At 42.9% G+C, this 17,787-nt stretch overlaps 1 protein-coding gene across 2 annotated transcripts in view; it reads right to left on the bottom strand.

The window, feature by feature from the left end:
* Window positions 1-10,336, bottom strand: part of LOC149315689 (Na(+)/dicarboxylate cotransporter 3-like) — a 75,679-nt gene extending 65,343 nt beyond the window's left edge. The window contains exon 1 of one of the 2 annotated variants that reach the window (XM_089513903.1): window positions 10,282-10,336. Coding sequence is in view for 1 of the 2 variants with exons in the window: in XM_089513902.1 (XP_089370028.1) it covers window positions 10,032-10,142 (111 nt within the window). In the remaining variant the exon portion in view is untranslated. Of the gene's footprint in view, window positions 1-10,031; window positions 10,167-10,281 lie in introns of those variants that run through there. The other variant, XM_089513902.1, reaches the window with a different exon arrangement.
* Between the last annotated feature and the right edge of the window lie 7,451 nt (window positions 10,337-17,787).

Here is a 17,787-nt window from a genome sequence, read left to right as displayed (position 1 = left end):
CCTTTCACTTTCAGGGCAGCTTTCAGGGCAACTCATTTTTGGGGAATATATATATGTGTGCATGTGAATATGCAGATATGTCCGTCTGTCTGTCTGTCTATCTGTGTGTGTGTGTGTGTGTGTTGAAATTGCTGAAATGGAAGGGAAAATAAAAAAGGGGGATGAAGAAGACACAGAAATATTCACGAGGCAAATATTCACGCAATCACGCAATTACACGTGATTGTGTGAATATTTGCCTCGTGAATATTAGGGAACAAGAACTTGTGCTCCTTTTCACCCCATAAAGGTACAAGGTCACAATGTGTTCAGACCCTCACTGAGCATGCACAAGGGTGCCGATTTGAATCGTTGAATCCGCATTGTATGCACCAGTGTGGTAATATAATTTACACTCACTCTGCTTTGCATGAATCCGCATCACATGACTTGCCTTGGATTCAATTCTCCCTTGATTCAGAAGGGCAACGGAAGGGCAACCAGGAGTGATAAAACATTCACATTATAACATAAATTCGCATAGCTGAACCAGGAGTCACCCCAGATCTGAGCTCCAAAAACCTCCATGTCATAAACACCATAGTCCAATACTCATGCCACTACTCTACATTAGCTCATGAAGTTGATCTTAGGGACACAGTGTGTATTTTTGAAATCTATCAGAAAGTTCTTAAAGTATTCAGATGTGAAATTGCTGGTCTTCTGACAAAAACAGACGACCAACAATTTCATATATGAATACTTTAAGAACTCTCAGATGGGTTTCACATGGATCTGGGGATTTGCTGGTTTGTAATTTGTCAATATGGTTTAGAATGTCATCACTCATCACCCCTATTTGCCTCAGCACAGCCTTTGTGCTTGTGGTGAATGCTTTTTTTAAAAAAAAAAATTGATAGAAGATTCAATTCATTGATTTTGCAACTACTTGCAAAGGCAAGAAGTTGCTAAACCAATGTATCAATTCTTCAATCAATTTTTTTTAAATCCTCCTTCTCCTCTCGTCCCCTTTTCCTCCTCCTCTCATCCTCCCCCCGCCAGGCCCCGGCTGCATGCTCGCTCTCCGCACCCCCTCCCTAACTTTGCCCCCTCCCACGGCTGGCTAGCTGGTGAGCCCCTGTTGTTGCCCCTCTGGCCCTGAGGTTGCTGCCGCTACCGCCACCTTAGAACTGTGCCCCTTTCTCTCTGCCTCCTTTTCTCCCCAGGCTCTGCTCCTGCTGCTGCCGCCACCGCTGCTTAGGCTTCGCCTCCTCAGATTCCATCCCATGCTTGCTTGCTTGCTTGCCTGCTTTCCCACCCCCTCCTCCATCCCTCTCTCCTTAGCTGACAACTCTTCCACCTCCTGCCTTATTCTCCTCTTCCTCCTCCTCTTGTCCCACTCTTCTCTTCCTCCCACCCAGAGCCCAAGCTGCCACTTAAGTGATGATTGACATTCATTTTGAAGTGGCGCAAACTAATGGGGATGACAAGCCGGATCTCAGCTGCGCTCTGCCAGCACTTTTTAGAAGTCAGAAGCTTTTTGATTTCTAAAAAGTGCAGGCAGAGTGTGGCTGGTACTCAGGCTGATGGCGGGTGGCGACTAGACAGCGATTTAGCATACGATAATTCCCACCTCCATCCCATGTCCCGGCTCCAGCCTCAGAGGCTAGAAATGCTTTTAAAGTTCATGTGATTAGCTCTTTATTCTCCAATGTTGGTTGGTTGGTTCCCAAGTGCTTGCCTTGCCGAACATCCAGGGCCAATCTGGCTCTATGGAAAATGTAACCCAGATAGCTCATGTTGTCAGTGTTATCTTCCACGGGATAGGCTGAGGCAGCAGCAAGAAAAATGAAGGGGAAACAAAAGTAACTCACTGAAGGTAGCAAGAAGGCAACAGGGGTAACCATTATTATTATGAGTGCAGCTTCTTCCACTGTAAGTAGTGAGCTAGGTTACCACTGCCCAGATGCCTCTGGGAAGTTTTCAAGCAGTTAGGAGTTGTTTTCATTCGTTGCTCTCCAGCCATCTCAGTGTAGTGTCTGTTGCCACAATCTTGTACACCTGACACTTGCACAAAGTCATTACATGCTCTGTGAGGAAGAAGTTCATTTTGTCTACCCTGACTCTCCTGTCAGTCAGTTTCATTAGCTGAACCTGAGTTCAAGTGTCATGAGAGATAGAGAGAAAGGGTTTTTTTCCATCCACTTTCACCACTTCTGGATAATTTTGTATGGCCATGTCCTTCTCTAGTCACCTTTTGTCTAAACAACAACAAAAATCTTAATCTTTCTGTTCACTGCCCTCAGAAAAGGTGTTGATCTTTTAGGCTGCCCTTTTCTCTAGGTTTTCCAGTTCTGCCATCAACCTAGCTATCTTCTATCTTCCAAGGTATCTGCATGAGAAGCTGATGAAAGTTCTCTATCATGGCTTCTGGAAAGCAAGGAATATTACACACAAGCTATCAAGCCAAGGGACCTCAAGGGTGTACATAGCCACAGGCATCTCCCATGCACAGCTTGGAAAAGTTATTTTCTGTACTATCATTCCTAGAATCTCTCACTTAGTTAGTTGGGAGGTCTAGGAAGTACAGTCCAAAAACTGACTTTTCTGGGTTCTCTTCCTATGGTGCTCACCAAGATCCCTTTCTCAGCTGATTTTTAAAATTTATTCCATTTATAAAAATTAACTTGGGTACCTATAAAACAAAAGCTACATAGTTTGCAGTTGCACAACATCTTCATTTTCTTTCCGCAGGTGCCTCTCAGCTTTATGAGGGCCTAGAAGTATTCTTAGGGAGTAAGATGGCAGGTGACTGTAGGTCCAGTGCTCCATTTTACAGCACAAGGCTACCCACTATCCTGTATTGAGGACTTTGCCGCACCAGCCCCATTCTTGCAACAGTCACAATAGAAAAAATAAAATGGCAACATACCGCTTTGCAGCCATCCATCTTCACACCTCAGTCAACATGCTCCCCACTGCACTCTTTCTTTCCTTAACCCAATTTTTCCTGACCTAGCATGCCTTTAGGGATTTTTTGGTTTTTGTTTTGTTTTGTTTTTGTTTTCCCTTTTCCCGTGTAATTCCAGACCTCTGCTGTCCAAAGTAATAGATAGATAGATAGATAGATAGATAGATAGATAGATAGATAGATAGACAGACAGACAGACAGACAATAAAAGATAACCAGGGAGGTAGAACCAGGGACAGGGGGGAAGAGGCGACTCTGTGATGCCACATAACTGGCAATTGTGCAACTGCCCCAGGAGCTATGTTTTGCCCCTGAGGACTTGCATGATGGCCAAATCATTCACAGGGACAGGACAGGGAGAGGTTGGAGGCAGTATTGTGCAGTGAGTACTGCATCTCCAAAGCCACTTCCTTCCCAGTGTTCTCATTGTTTAATGTCTTCAGATTCTTGGGCACATTCACCAGTATTCAAGATAGAAATGTATAACTAAGTACTATCTCCTGGCACAACCACTTCCCTAGCCAGAAGACAGACCAAGCAATGAAAGCTGGTTCAGCTGCCAATTGAGGCATGAGGAGGATGACTTTTCCAGCCCTCTCTCCTTAGTGAAAAACACTTCAGGGGGATGGCAGAATAATCTTCCTTGCACTCTAGCCAGAAGCTGAAAGGACTTCCTTCAACTGTTCTGACTGCTGGGTAAGGTGGCCTGAAGGGGCATTTATGTGGTCTTACAGTAAGACTATATAGGTGCATCCACACTACAGAAATAATCCAGTTTGAAACCACTTTAACTGCCATGGTTCAATGCTAAATGTCTCACAAAACTACAACTCCCAGAATTCCACAGCACTGAGCTATGGGAGTTAAAGCAGTGCCAAACTAGATTATTTCTGCAGTGCAGAAGCAACCTGAGTAGTCCTATGAAATACAGAGCAGTTGCGGGTCTATAACGTTAGGCTACAAATCTGTAACTGCATTACTCAATGTCAGTCATTGTCTTGTAGTGTTATCAGTTTCCAGCCAGTGTTTTATGACTGACTACACCAACCATTAAGTGAATGGGCCATTATATGAGTGGACCATTATGTGAATCCTGGACTCCCACCACCAAGTGTACCTACAGGTTCAAACAGTTTGGAGGACCCCATTCTAAGCTTTCTCTGTGCATCTTGCCTAAAGATGTGAACAGCAGCTGTCTATGCAAGATACCTGCACAGCTATAGCAAGCACTCTTAGAAAAACGGCCATAGTTTTCTGCCAATCAGATCCAAACCAGAACATCAATAAATCCATAAAGAGCCTGAACAAAGTCCAGAGCTGAGAAATTTCCCTTCCCAGCATCCATTGAACTACACATGTTACCTGCAGTTTTTTTTAATGCAAATTACATAGGAGAGGTGGCTCATAATTAATAGAACTAAAACAAAAAATTAATCTTTACCTTTCTTGCTGTACTCCTGAGGAAAATCAATTATGAAGCTAATATCTTCAGTGAGAGAAATCTCCCCAACCACCCTAATGGGGCATTCCCCCCACCCCAAACAAATACTAGCATCAGAAGTTCTTTTTTTTTTTTTCCAGGATGCTGGGAGAGAGAAAAGCATGTCCTAAGATGGTCGTAATTTGGCAGGGACAGTCCCAATTAACCCTCGGTCATCCCACTTTTTCTGCTTCTTTTAAGATGTCCTGGTTTCTCTCTCCACTTCCTATCTTTCCCTTTTGTCCTCAGCTTGGTTCAATTGCTGCAAACTGAGTTCAAAGTGTGAAAGTTATTAACTGACCAAGAGGAGAAAAGAAAAGTGGAACCTTGTCATTCCCAGTACACAGGCAACAACTGTTGCATCCTCTCCTGTCTTGTGTGTTCTTCCTTGTTAATACTGTTGCCAACTTGACTACACTCTGGTGTTGCTTGGACACACAAGTCCAAATTGTCATCCATGAAATACTGGAAGGTGTGGAAAAGTATCTATCCACACTGCTTTGATCCCATGAATTTTTCCTCTCTTCCTCAGTCACATATACAGTTGGCCCTCCTTATCCACTGTGTTTTTTATACAGGATTTCAAGCATCCACGGCTTGAAAATATTCCCAAAAAGTATAAATTCCAAGTATCGAACCTTGATTTCCCCATCTTATATAAGGGACACCATTTTGCTATGCCATTGTATTTAATGGGACTTGAGCATCCATGGATTTTGTTATTCACGGGGGTTCCTGGAACCAAACCCCAGCGCATAAGGGCCCACTGTATGCTATTTTATATTATTTGTATTTTTAAAAACCTTCACTTTTGGGGGAAAGGCAAATTCAATATCGTATCTGCTTTGACATGATAGTGAATCAGAGGAGTGTTGTGGTTTGAGCACTGAAGTATGATCTGGAGATGCTGGAGACTAGGGTTGGAATCCCTGTTTGGTCATGATAGCCCACCGGGCAACCTTGGGCAAGTCACACTCTCTCAGACTCGGAGGGCAATGGGAAATTCCTTTTCAGTAAATCTTGCCAAGAAAACCTTGTGATAGGGTTGAATTAGGGTTGTGTAAGTCTGAAATCACTTGAAATCACTTGAAGTCATACAAAATCTGAAATCACACAACCACCGCTTTGACTCCAAGAACCAAATAAAATATACTTCAAATGACAATACGGTTTCAGTCACAAGTGGTAAGGAATAAGATCTGGAGGTTTTCTGAGTGTATATATACAAAATCAGTTATATTACACATTGTCAGGGCTGAGAATGTGCAACTATTTAGATGTTTTTGGACTGCAATTTCTAGCAGTCCTAACCAGTACAGGTAATAATGATGACTGATTTAGACCAATAATATCTGAAGGAATCCAGCTGTTCATCCCTGTAGCAATACAATAATCACATTTCACTTTACTGAAATTATGTTGTAACTATTCTTTCCAGATCATCTCTGCTAACTGAATAGAGCAGTGAAAACTAGACAGGGATCTCATGACTGAGATTTGCTGACAGAGACAATTCAATCTATGCTTCTGAAGAAAAAAAATCACCATAGTCATAGCCTAACTTGTTTGGTGGATGGGGAAGGAGTTGATAGTATAAAACGGTATCTATATCTACACAGAAACAGTCAAAACACAAATATTGTATACAACTGCAAATTCATAGCTAGGAAACAGTTGTGGTAAAATTCACAGTTCAGACATATTCACACATTAACTAAACTGGAGGAGATTGGGATTAGATGCCGGTATGACAGACAAAAGAAAAGGACACCGTATCTATTACTGAAGACTAAAAACTGTGTGTCCCATTTGTTGGTGAATCCCATGCCAACTCATGCAAGTCTGAAATCCAAAATCAGGAGCTTGGCAAGAGGAAAAAGAGAAAGTAGACACCTGGAAGAAAATTCTATTCGCTTTCCCTACTACTGATGATTTACTAAAAAGTTTGGTTCCCAGCCGATAATTATACATTAATATGTACATGATCCTGACATCATTAAAAAAAAATCCTGCAATTAAGACTGACATCTCAAGGCATCCTAGAATAACAATATTTAGGCAATTATGCACACAAAAAAACCTGCTTAAAAAGCTATATGACTGGCTTGCCATGTTTACTCAATAGGAAGAACACACTGGTTTAAGGTCCCAGGCTGTGAATCTATGTACAAGTATCACAAATCCTACTGAACACAGCAGAAATTACTTACAACTAAATACATAGGACTGTGCAGTTAGGTTATGGATGAGCAGCCCTGTCCCTCAGCACACAATACTCTTTTACAAATCAGCACCTGTCAAGAGGCTGCGAGATAAAGACTTTTGGAAATAGAAGACTGAGAAACAGGAGACAAAGAATGAGTACAAACATGCATTTTATTAGTCAGGGTAGTTCAGAGAACGGAAAAGAAAAGTTTGTCTGAAAAAGCCAACGTACAAGCTCTGGGATTTTCTCCAGGAAAAAGAATTATTTCCTTGTGACTTGAATAAGAGAGAGCTCTTGGAGTAAAGTAACTGGATTAGCTTTGCAAGGAGGTAGCAGTCTGGAACTGTGATTTCTATGCCACAGCATGGGATGGAGCACTGACCCATAACTTCGTGTAACTATAACCTCTGTAGAAATATTGTGCTCTGAATTTTGGAATATTCTGAATTAAAAGGCAATCTAATAAAATAAGGCTATTGGGGCCATCTAGCTATTGAGGGTACAGAATATTGGAGGAGGTTCATTTTAATAAGGAGGAGGTTCATTTTCAAGTAAGACTAGAGCCTTGATAAGTTATTTTTAACTACAGTTCCCCAAATCCCCCAGCCAGAATAGTAAGCAGCCATGCTGGCTGGTGGAGTTCTTGAAACCGTAATTCACAAATGCAACATTTTGAGGCTTTTGAAAAACAGTAGGTCATTTGGTCCATACTTGGCTGAGTGGACTGAAAATTATTATCAAGGAGCATGCTGAAAATGACAGAATTTTCATCAATTGAAACAGTTGAGAAGACGGGGTCTATTAACAGTGTAGAAGAGAAGAAACACAATTTTTGGTGTCAGGAAAATTGTTTCCAGTGGAGAGAAGAACAACAAAGTTTTCAGTTTTGAAAACTAAAATATTCCTATTCCTCCCACAACTCCATCAGTCTATCTAAAAGGACAGGTAAAGGAGTTCTGAGAAAGGACAGAAAGCAGGAGGGGAAGAAATGTGGTAGCTTGAGAAAGAGGGAATGGATTTTTCTTTGGACCAAATGTTTTCTTGACTTGAAAATTCTATACAATGTCATGGCCAACCCTACCATAAATCAGAGGGAAATAACCACCTTAGACAGCAGATCCAGAATATCATGAAGGAGTAGCAAAATCTTTGCTGCTTAATTTCTTATTGGTGTATTTGTATCACCAACGCATGAGAATGAAATCTGTTGAGAATTCAGTCTCACATGTCAAAATAATTTGTCTGATCTTGGACACTATAGATATTGATGCATAGGAGTACCATTTGTTGCTCAAATGCCTTGAACGCTAGCCCTGTTCTGAACTGAGAGGTGAAGGAAGCAGGTTATGAGCCATGCTTGAGGGGTATGATCTTGTCTCATGAGTTTTCTCCTCAGCTAGTAAGGGCCTAAGGTGGAAACTCACACGAGGTAATTATCTGGGTCAGAGAATACCTGTAAGTCGGAGGCAACCATGACTCTCTTGAACGTAGGAGCCATCAGGTTTCACAACAACTAATTCCACAATATCTGGAAGAGTACAGCTGCTCATCCCTGTAGCAATACTATCATCACATTTCACTTTACTGAAATTATATTGTAACTATGCTAATGTTCTTGTGCAGCTAGTAAAAGGAAACAAATTAATCACTATATGATGGGAGCCTTGGTGGGGGCTAGAAAACTTCCACAAGGATTCCTTGATTGGAACAGTAAATAGACAAAGAATTTTTAAAAAACAGTTGCGGGGTTCAAGAGTAAAAACAAACATCAGGACTGGGTAATGCTGCTAGGTTTCAAGATGGCTGAAATGTCACAAAAGTGGCAAGCCTTCAAGTGCTGCATAATTCTTCCTCAAACCAGATGAGAGGAGACAAAAAAAAAAAAGTCCCAAATTCTGATTTCCAAAATAGGGATTGCAAAGAGGCAGCAGCAGAGGAGAATTACTATGGAAGCAAAGAGAGACAAAATCAGGGTGCATCAGATAAACAGAAGATAAAGGCACCTCCTGGTAAGTCTTGTTGCGTTAAGGTAGCAGAGCTGTTACTTCTATAGCAGCATGGGCTGGACAGAGGAAGGAGCAGAGTGATGGGTGTTGTAGCCAGGAAGGGCAGGCACTGCAGTTATGTGAAGAAAAGTGGGTGACCCAATACTTCCTCCCTCTTTTAACAACTACATAAATGCTATTCAAAGTGGAGGTCCATGAATCAGTGCCAGTCCTCAAGCCATCGGCTGCCAGTCTGCAGAGAATTTCCAGAAAAGAAAGAAAGAAAGAAAATGTTGTCATCAATGGGCACAAATATGGTGCCATAATCTTTTTTGCACACTAAAGGGGGGAAAGTCCAGTCACACATCAGGCGACAAAAGAAGCATTGAGCTACATGGCAAGAGGCAAGAAATCAACATGTGGAGTGGAGACACAGGGGCTGCATCCACACTGCAGAAATAATCCAGATTGACATCACTTTAACTGCTATGGCACAATGTTACGGAATCCTGGGATTTATAGTTTGTTGTGGCCCCAGAGCGCTCTGACAGCACAGGATAAATGTCTCCCCAAACTGCCAATCCAAGGAAGCTGTAGGATGGAGCCATGGTGGTTCAAGTGGTGTCAACCTGGATTATTTCTGCAGTGTGGATGCAGCCAGAGTTATAGGGAAAGCATCATCTGTTGGAAACTGCACCTGCCATACAGGTCTTCAAAGCAAAGAAAGGCTGAGGAGATGTTTAAAAAGGGAAAAGTGCACTACTGTAGAGAGAAGAGAGCAAGATGAGATGGTGGCCATGCAGATCCTCTGAAAATCCCAGGGGTCTCTTGACTTGGGGGCAAAAGCTGAAGCTCTCCTTGGCTGCCTCCGCACTGGAGGAATAATCCAGGTTGATGCCCCTTGAACTGCCCTGGCTCCATCTTATGAAATTCTGGGAATGGTAGCTAGTGGTGGCACCAGAGCTCTGCCAGAGCTTTCCTAAAACACCAGAGCTTTGCCTTAGTACTGAGCCATCATGGCAGTTAAAGTGGTATCAAACCGGATTATTTAAAGGTGCCAAACACTCAGGATAACAATATTTGCTATATAGCTCTATACTGAAGATAACTTCATCCATCTATTTTCACACAGTATTGACACAAAGCTCTGGCGCCACCACTAACTACCATTCCCAGAAGTCCACAGCACTGAGCCATGGCAGTTAAAAGTGGTATCAAACCAGGTGATTTAAGGGTGCCAGTCACTCAAGATAGCAATATTGCCTCTGCCTCTAAACCGAAGATGCCTTCTTTCAGCCTTTTCTACCCTGACACAAAGCCCTGAGCTCCCGTGCCCAGAGGTCCCCTCAGCCTTGAAGGTCCAGGGCAGCTGGAGCGGGGTCAAAGGGGCTCCTTCCTCCAGAGGGTTACCTTGGGGGGCAGGCTGAAGGGGATGGGCAGCAGGGCCAGCGGGGTGCCAAGCAGCACCAAGTAGCGGCGGATGCTCCAGACTTTCTTCACCAGGGCGCCCAGGGCTGCCATCCCTGCAGGACCGAGTGCTGGTGCCCAGGGGCCAGGAGGAGGGAGAGCCAGGCTCCGGCGGCGCCTCCGTTTTATCGAGGAGGAGGAGGAGGAGAAGGGAGAAGGCGGCGGTCGGAGCAAGAGGCCGGACTTTGCTTACCTTCGGGGCTGGGGCCTTGGCCGCCCGCCTCCCAGCTGCTGCTCCAGCCTCAGGGGCATCTCCTCCTCCTCCTCCTCCTCCTCCTCCTCGGGGCTCCCTTCCCGCCTCTTCCTTCCCTCCAAAAGGGCCCAAGGGTCAGCGACCTCCCTGGCCCCTGAGGGAACCCTCCTTGGCTCCTCCTCAGGGGAATGAAGGGGGCTTCAAAGCCAGCCTCTCCTCCGGCCTCAAAGGAGCTCGTCTCCACGGCAGAAGGAGGCAAGGATCTATCCAGCCCCGCCAGTCTGGAGAAGCGGAGATGGAGAGAGCGCTTGCCGCACCTCTGAGACTCCCGGGAAGAGAGGCCTGGGCAGCAGGACCTTTCCTAGGCTTCAACAACAACAACAACAATAATAATGTGTAGGGAGCTCTTGTCGCGCCTTTGAGATTCACTGAAAGAAGTGGGCAGCATGAGCTTTCCTAGGCTTCAGTCTGCGCCCTCAGATCATGCAATTGGTGAAGCATCTGAGGAAGCATCAGAGGAAGTCGGCTGAAGCCCAGGAAAACTCTTGCTGCCCACTACTTTCTTTCAGAGAGTCTCAGAGGTGCTTCTGGCGCCCCTGCCCAGTGTGTAGCTTCTTTAGAAGTAATAGCTGATACTTTATAGACCTCTCTCTGGATGATGATGATGATGATGATGATGATGATGCCTTCAAGTTGTCTCCAACGTATAGTGGCCCTAAGCAAACCTATCCTGAAGTTGTCTTAGCAAGATTCGTTCAGAGAATGTTTGCCATTGCCTCCTTAGACTGAGAGAATATGATTTGTCCAAAGTCAAGCGGTGTGTTTCTATGTTCATGTTCATGTTCAAAAACTAGTCTCCTGAAGACTTTGCCCATCACTCAAACCACACTGGCTCTCTCTCTCTCTGTGCCTCATGCTTTACAAACAAGCAAAGAAACACAGAAATTTGTGAACTCACATTTTGCCCTAAGAAAATCTGAATTTTGCAAGTTGTGTTTTATATACCCCTTTACATATGCAACCATTTGCAAATATATTTTTTGCTTCTGTTATTCACGCATCATCCCCTGACCTCTAGAAGTCCTGCCTGTCTCCTGTCACCTTTCCCTCTCTTCCTCTTGTTTTTTGAGAAGAATTGCCCATGAATTTTCTAGCCTATTTTCTAGTTTCAAATTCTGAGAGAATTGCCTTTTTGTTCAAAGATGAAACAAGCTTTGATTCCCAGGCTAAATGTTAGATGCCTCACCCCAAAGCAAATTCTGTGCTTGGGTCTTTTCATTGCACTGTAGAAGAGACATGCAGTCTCTCTGTTGAGTGGCAGTTCCCAGCCTCCTTGCGCATAAAAGGATAGCATGGAATCGGCCGTTGGAAATGCAAGGCCTACTGTTAATTTGTTTTTGATACTTTTATATCCATTATTTAATGTGATGGGGGGGGGGGGAGCTTAAGGTGCCTTGTATACACATGCGATATTTTCTCTGCCTGAAACCTGCTTTGTCCCCACTATTCCTTTTTTAAAAGTAATACTAAATATATAGAATTTAAAGACACAGCCATATTAGGAGTTTGCCACATCACTAAATAACCTGGCTTACCTTTCCCAATTTGAATCTTAACTTGGGATGCAGTCAGGTATTATCATACTCAAAATGCATCCAATGCCACCAACCAAGTGCAGCCCAGCTAACTTCCAGCAAGAAGCTGTGCTCAACCAGCCGATTTGCAAAGCCAGAAAAAAAGGCTGGCTGAGCATGGCTTCTAGCTGGAAGTTAGCCAGGCTGCACTCAGCCAGCGGCATCAGTGGCATTTTGAGTATGATAATACCCAGCTGCATTCCAAATTAATATTCAAACTGGGAAAGGTAAGCCAGGTTATTTAGTGATATGGTAAACTCCTTAGTCTGGACCTCTCTGCAAAGGGATCTTGTAGCATCTTTGAAACTAACTGAGAGAAAGAAAATTATAGCATAAGCTTTCATAGACTTAAGCCTACTTCATCAGATGCACTTCACTCCATGCATCTTCCCAGTCAACACCAGGAAAGATTCTAGAGCAGATCATTAAACAGATAGTCTGTAAGCACTTAGAAAGGAATGCCATGATCACTAAAAGTCAACATGGGTTTCTCAGAAGCAAGTCATGGCAGACTAATCTTATCTTTTAACTATTTTTTATAAGAGTCAGAAGCTTGGTAGATGAAGGGAATTCTCTTTTGATTTCAGTAAGGCCTTTGACAAAATCCCCCATGATATTCTTGCAAACAAACCCTCATAAAATGTGGGCTAGACAATGCTACTGTTAGTGGATCTGTAGTTGGTTGACTGACCTAACCCAAATGGTTCTCACCAAAGGCTCCTCTTTATCCTGGAGAGAAGTGACTAGTGCCACAAGGTTCTGTCCTGAGTCCAGTGCTATTCAACAGGGCATTTCCACTTGCGATTTAAAACAATTTTAAATACAGCGGTTTGTTTTAAAGCGACTCAAAATAAAGCAAGTGTTATCCTGCTTTTCAAATCACTTTATTTGTATCGTTCCCATTTACGTAACGTTTTATTTTGATTTGATGTAACTGACCCGGTTTCGTTACCATTCATGGATGAATCGGTGTTTATTTAAATCAGTTTTGTTACTTTTTCATTCACATTCACTTGTTTCGGCTGTCAATCAAAGAGACGTCATCATGATGTCACAATAATTCGGAGTAACATGCACCGATATAACCTTTACCTGCGTTCCCACTACCTGACCGTTTTTAATTCGTTTTAAATTTCTTGTTTTTTTTAAAGAGCCAGTGAGGAGGCGCTTAAGCTCTTAAGAGTCTAAGAGGGAAGATGGTGGCCACGACGGATGGGGACAAAGAAAGGACAACTCCCCCAAGCCAGCCCATCATGCTCCACTCCTCCCATCCTGTGGAACCTGAATCAGACGCCAAAACGTTCCCATTTAAATACCACGATTCGTATCTCGGATCAAGGGATAACCCGGGGTAAAACCTACTATTTTTTTTGCGCCGGTTTATAGGCTTCTGATCCAGTTTAAATGTTTGGATTCGAATCAGATTCGAAACACAGTGGGAACGATAGTGGGTTACTCTAGAACTGTTCTAGAGTTAATTCGGGATTGAGTGAGAATGATACACCTTGGATTTGATTTGTAAACCGGTGTATAAGCGAGTGGGAACGCGCCCAACATCTTTATCAATGACATGCATGATGGAATAGAGGACATGCTTATCAAATTGGCAGATAACACTAAATTAGGATGGGTAGCTAATACCCCCAGAGGATAGGATCAGAATTCAAAATGACCTTAACAGATTAGAGAGTTGGGCCAAAACAAACAAAATGAATTTCAACAGGGAGAAATGTAAGGTACTACCCTTAGTCAGAAAAAATGAAATGCACACATATAGGATGGAGGACACTTGGCTTAACAACAGTACATGTGAAAGGGATCCAGGAGTTAAGTAGAGCACAAATTAAAAATAATAATAATAATAATAATAATAATAATAATAATCTTTATTTATATACCACTTTTCCAAAATGATCAAAGCGGTTCACAACATCAAATATCAAATAACCATTACAAAACAGAATAAAATAGACAGAATAACATAGACATGAGTTGACAGTGTGATGAAGCAGCTAAAAAAATAATGTGAGATGCTGTCTGGGCAACAGGGATGCAAGTCCATGATCACACTCTTCTCCTCCCCTAGTGAGTAGGAGAAAAGGATTGAATTTCCTTTTAAATTACAGCAACTATAACTACATTTTCTTCTCTGTATACACCTTAGCATATTTACTAATTAAAAATGTATATCCCATATAGCATATTTCATTCAGAATATTGTCCTATTTTTGGTGACTGTGCAACCAGCCACTGTGAGGCAGACCATTGGTCCAAAGTATCAAAGTGACAACTCACTATTTACTTAAGGCATTTATGTCATGCCCTTTAGGCAAAATGGCTCCCAGATGAGCTTACAAGATAAGTAGCACAAACAGTTCTTGCCCTCTAAATCTAAGACATGACACACAAGCAGTAAGGGACTGACTCTTCCCAAATTTGCTATAAAAGTAAGGGATGCAAAAGAATGAATTTGAAGCTAGGACCATAAGAAAAGGGAGGCAGATGCTCTGTCAAAGAGCTTTGGCTCCATCTGCTAAAACACATATAAATTTTTTGTTGGCCCTCCCAATGTTTTGGGACTGCAACCTCTCTGCATTGGGAGCCTTGGGAGAAAGATAAGATATAAATGTGTATGTATGTATTCTGTTCTTTCAAATTATATCTGACTTATGGCAACCCTAAGGTGAATCTATCATGGGGTTTTCTTGGCAAGATTTGTTCAGAGGAGATTTGTATTTGCCTTCCCTTGAGGCTGAAAGCATGGGGTTTCATGGGCAAGCTGGGAACCCAACCTGGTCTCCAGAGTCATAGTCCAACAATGAAACCACCATTCCACACTACATTGAATTAAATTGCTGTGATGACTGGGACTGCTGGGAGTTTCAATTCAACAGCATCTGGAGGACTGCAAAATGTGCACCTGAACACAAAGAGAACAGCTGAGACATGAGCAAAATTCTGTTTCAATATGGTCTGAGCTTACAGGTTTGCCTACATTCACAGGAATGTCATATGTTGTTGCCATTTTAAGCTAAGAAAAAGCTTGGGAAAGTTACTTTCTGAAATATAACTGGCCATTGACTGTGGGATGTTAGGATTCTGGCAGCTGTGATCCCCAAAAGTCATTTTTGCAAATACTTCTTCTTGAGGCTGCACAGGCTCATATCCTCCCAACTGTTCTGATTTAGCAGAGACAGCCTCAATTAATCCTCTCTTATTCCACTTTTTCAGCTGTTTTTAAAATGTTCCAGTTCCTTTTCTTTTCCTCCCAGTTTTCCGCTTCATCCTGATCTTACTTCAACTGTACACTGAGTTCAAAGTGCAAAATTAGTTTGCACTACTTTCTAAGTAGTGAGCATGCTGCTAGGGCTGCCATCCTTTCTCTACAAAATCCTTAAAATAGTCTTACTATGATGGCTCATGGACAAAAGAGAAAAAAACAGGACCGGAACAGACCAGCAAAATACACCACCTTCCCAGCAGCTTGGGGGCATGGCATATGCACAACACATGCCCCCAAACCATCAGGAAGCCGCCATGAAGCTGTCCGGTCATTTACATGGTGGCAGCTTTTCAGTGCTTTGGCAGCGTGGCATATAGAGGCTGCATGCTGCAGGAGTACCAAAAGCTGCAGCAGTGGAAGAAAGGGTGCCCTTTTTCTGGTGCAAAAAGGAACAGCATTTTGCTGCTTCTTTTTGTGCCAGAAAAAAAGCCAGATTAGGGCTGTGATGTGCAGTTGCCATGGCCCCAATCTGGCACACACCATGGCCCCAATCGTGAAAGCTGCCCCTTTGGGCTTGTTTGTTTCAGCCTATTGTTGTACTTTGAGAACCCTTGGTATACTGAAGGGAATGCTGTGGATGTAGAATTTGGCTGAGGCAAGGATGAAGAATATTTAGGGGCTATGCACACTGGGCCATAAAGGCCAGCCTGGGGGTGGAGTCAGGGCATGGCATCCACCTCCAGGGCAGCATGATGCTGTGCACTGCTCCACATGGCATGTGGCATTCCGGCGCTTCTCTGGCACTGTGTCAGAGGACTGCCTTAAAGCTGTGCTGCCACAGCTACCACGCCCTTTCCAGGGTGCAAAAAGGAGCCACTTTTTGCAGTTTCTTTTTGTGCCCTGACAAAGCCATATCGGCGCCATGGCATGCGGTTGCCGTGGCACTGATCCAGTGCAGCTGGAGGCGATTGCAGGCCGCCCCTTAAAGATGGTCTGCACAGCCTCCTAGTCTGCTAGATGTTTTGTACTACATCTTTCATAATCCTTTACCACTGGCCATGTTAGCTGGGGCTTCTCAAAATTAAGATCTAAAACATTTGGAGAACCCAAAATTATACACTATTGTAGAACAAGAGTGTGATGTATCTCTTTGAGACTGACCTTTTAATAATCTCATGTGTAACTATGACTGTATAGAGGAACATGGAATCATAATCCTTAAAGACGTTAATAAATAGACAAAACCCAAATATTCATTTACCAAAGTAACTTTGACCCAGATATTATGTTGAGTGACTAGACAACATATGGTGGGCATGTTTGTTTGCAGGCTATTTATTGGCTATTATATGCAGCCTTGTCTTTCTGTGAACAGTCTCCCTTCCACTTAAACCTTCATTTTCTTCAAAACTGACCTCCCTTTTGTTTGCTTTAATCTCAATGGCCTTCCAGAGTAGAAACTCATTCTAAACCTCACCTTTACTCACTTCATGCTGTGTTGCAAAATCTGCCTTGCTGGAGTGAAAATCTTCTGTCTGGTTAATACCAATAAAGAACCTTTTAATAGTTAACATCTTAATAGTGTGCTCATGTTTGAAGCAATAATATTAACATCTCTTTTGTAGGAGGAATGACCATTGTGATGCTCTTTGAACTGCATGCACTTGGCAATCCATCATCACATGGAATTTTTTAGCTTCTAGGGTCTAAAACACATGTGGACATGAGATTCGGCTTACCATACTCTCCTGATAACTATGGCAGTAGTAGGGAGGTGGGGGAGAATCTTCAAACTTCATATTTTCTTCAAAGTTTCAACACATCAAACTGGAAAACATCCTGATGGAAGACTTAGCAATATACCTTCCAAATGTCTCAGTTTGACAGGGACAGTCCTAGTCAGCCTCCACTGTCCCACTTTTTCAACTGTTTTTAAAATGCCCCAGTTTCTCTCTCCTCCCACTTTGCCCCTTTGTCCTCAGCTTATATCAATTGCAAAATTAACTCAAAGTTCAAAAGTAGTCCCCTGTAGGCTTAGGCAAAAGCAAACTGCTACACCCTCTCCAGGCTTGTGGGTTCTTCCTCATTAATAGCCGTTACCATTTTGACCATACTATGATGTTGATTAGCCATATACATCCCAGTTTTCATATGTGAAATGTTTAAGAGTATGCAGTGCAGTTGGACCAAGCTGAGCTCAGAAAACCTGCATCTTTGGACTAAACTTCCAGAATCCCCAGCTAGTAGGACTGCTAACTAGGATACTTGATAGTTTTGTTAAATTGGCACAAACAGGCATTAGGGGTTTCCTTATGCCTTGCTGATGACAGAAGGGAGAAAGGGAATTTTAACAACTGGAATTCCGTGCCACCATACAGAATAGGAGTGGGAATTTCCTTGGGGAAAGAGCAGCACTGGTGTCTCCGAGACCAGACTTTTCCTGCCATGCTTCCGGATTTAAGCCACACCCAGAGCCTCAACAGAAAGAGATTTCTTTTATTATTTAATTTTGCCAGTGTGCAGGGAGTTTATCACACGGGAGGAATTTCTCTTAATTTTGAATGAAAAGAAAATGGGGCCAAAACGCATTCACGTGAATTCGCTAGTTCAGCAAATTTACGTGAATTTGAATTGCGTTCGAACCGTCTT

The sequence above is a fragment of the Sceloporus occidentalis genome, unplaced genomic scaffold (assembly GCF_023333645.1).
Source record: "Sceloporus occidentalis isolate IW3139 unplaced genomic scaffold, rSceOcc1.0.p SCAF_3, whole genome shotgun sequence".
Classification (NCBI taxonomy): Eukaryota; Metazoa; Chordata; class Lepidosauria; order Squamata; family Phrynosomatidae; genus Sceloporus; species Sceloporus occidentalis.
Note: the sequence above shows the minus strand (reverse complement) of the source record. Positions and strands in the feature narration are given on the sequence as shown.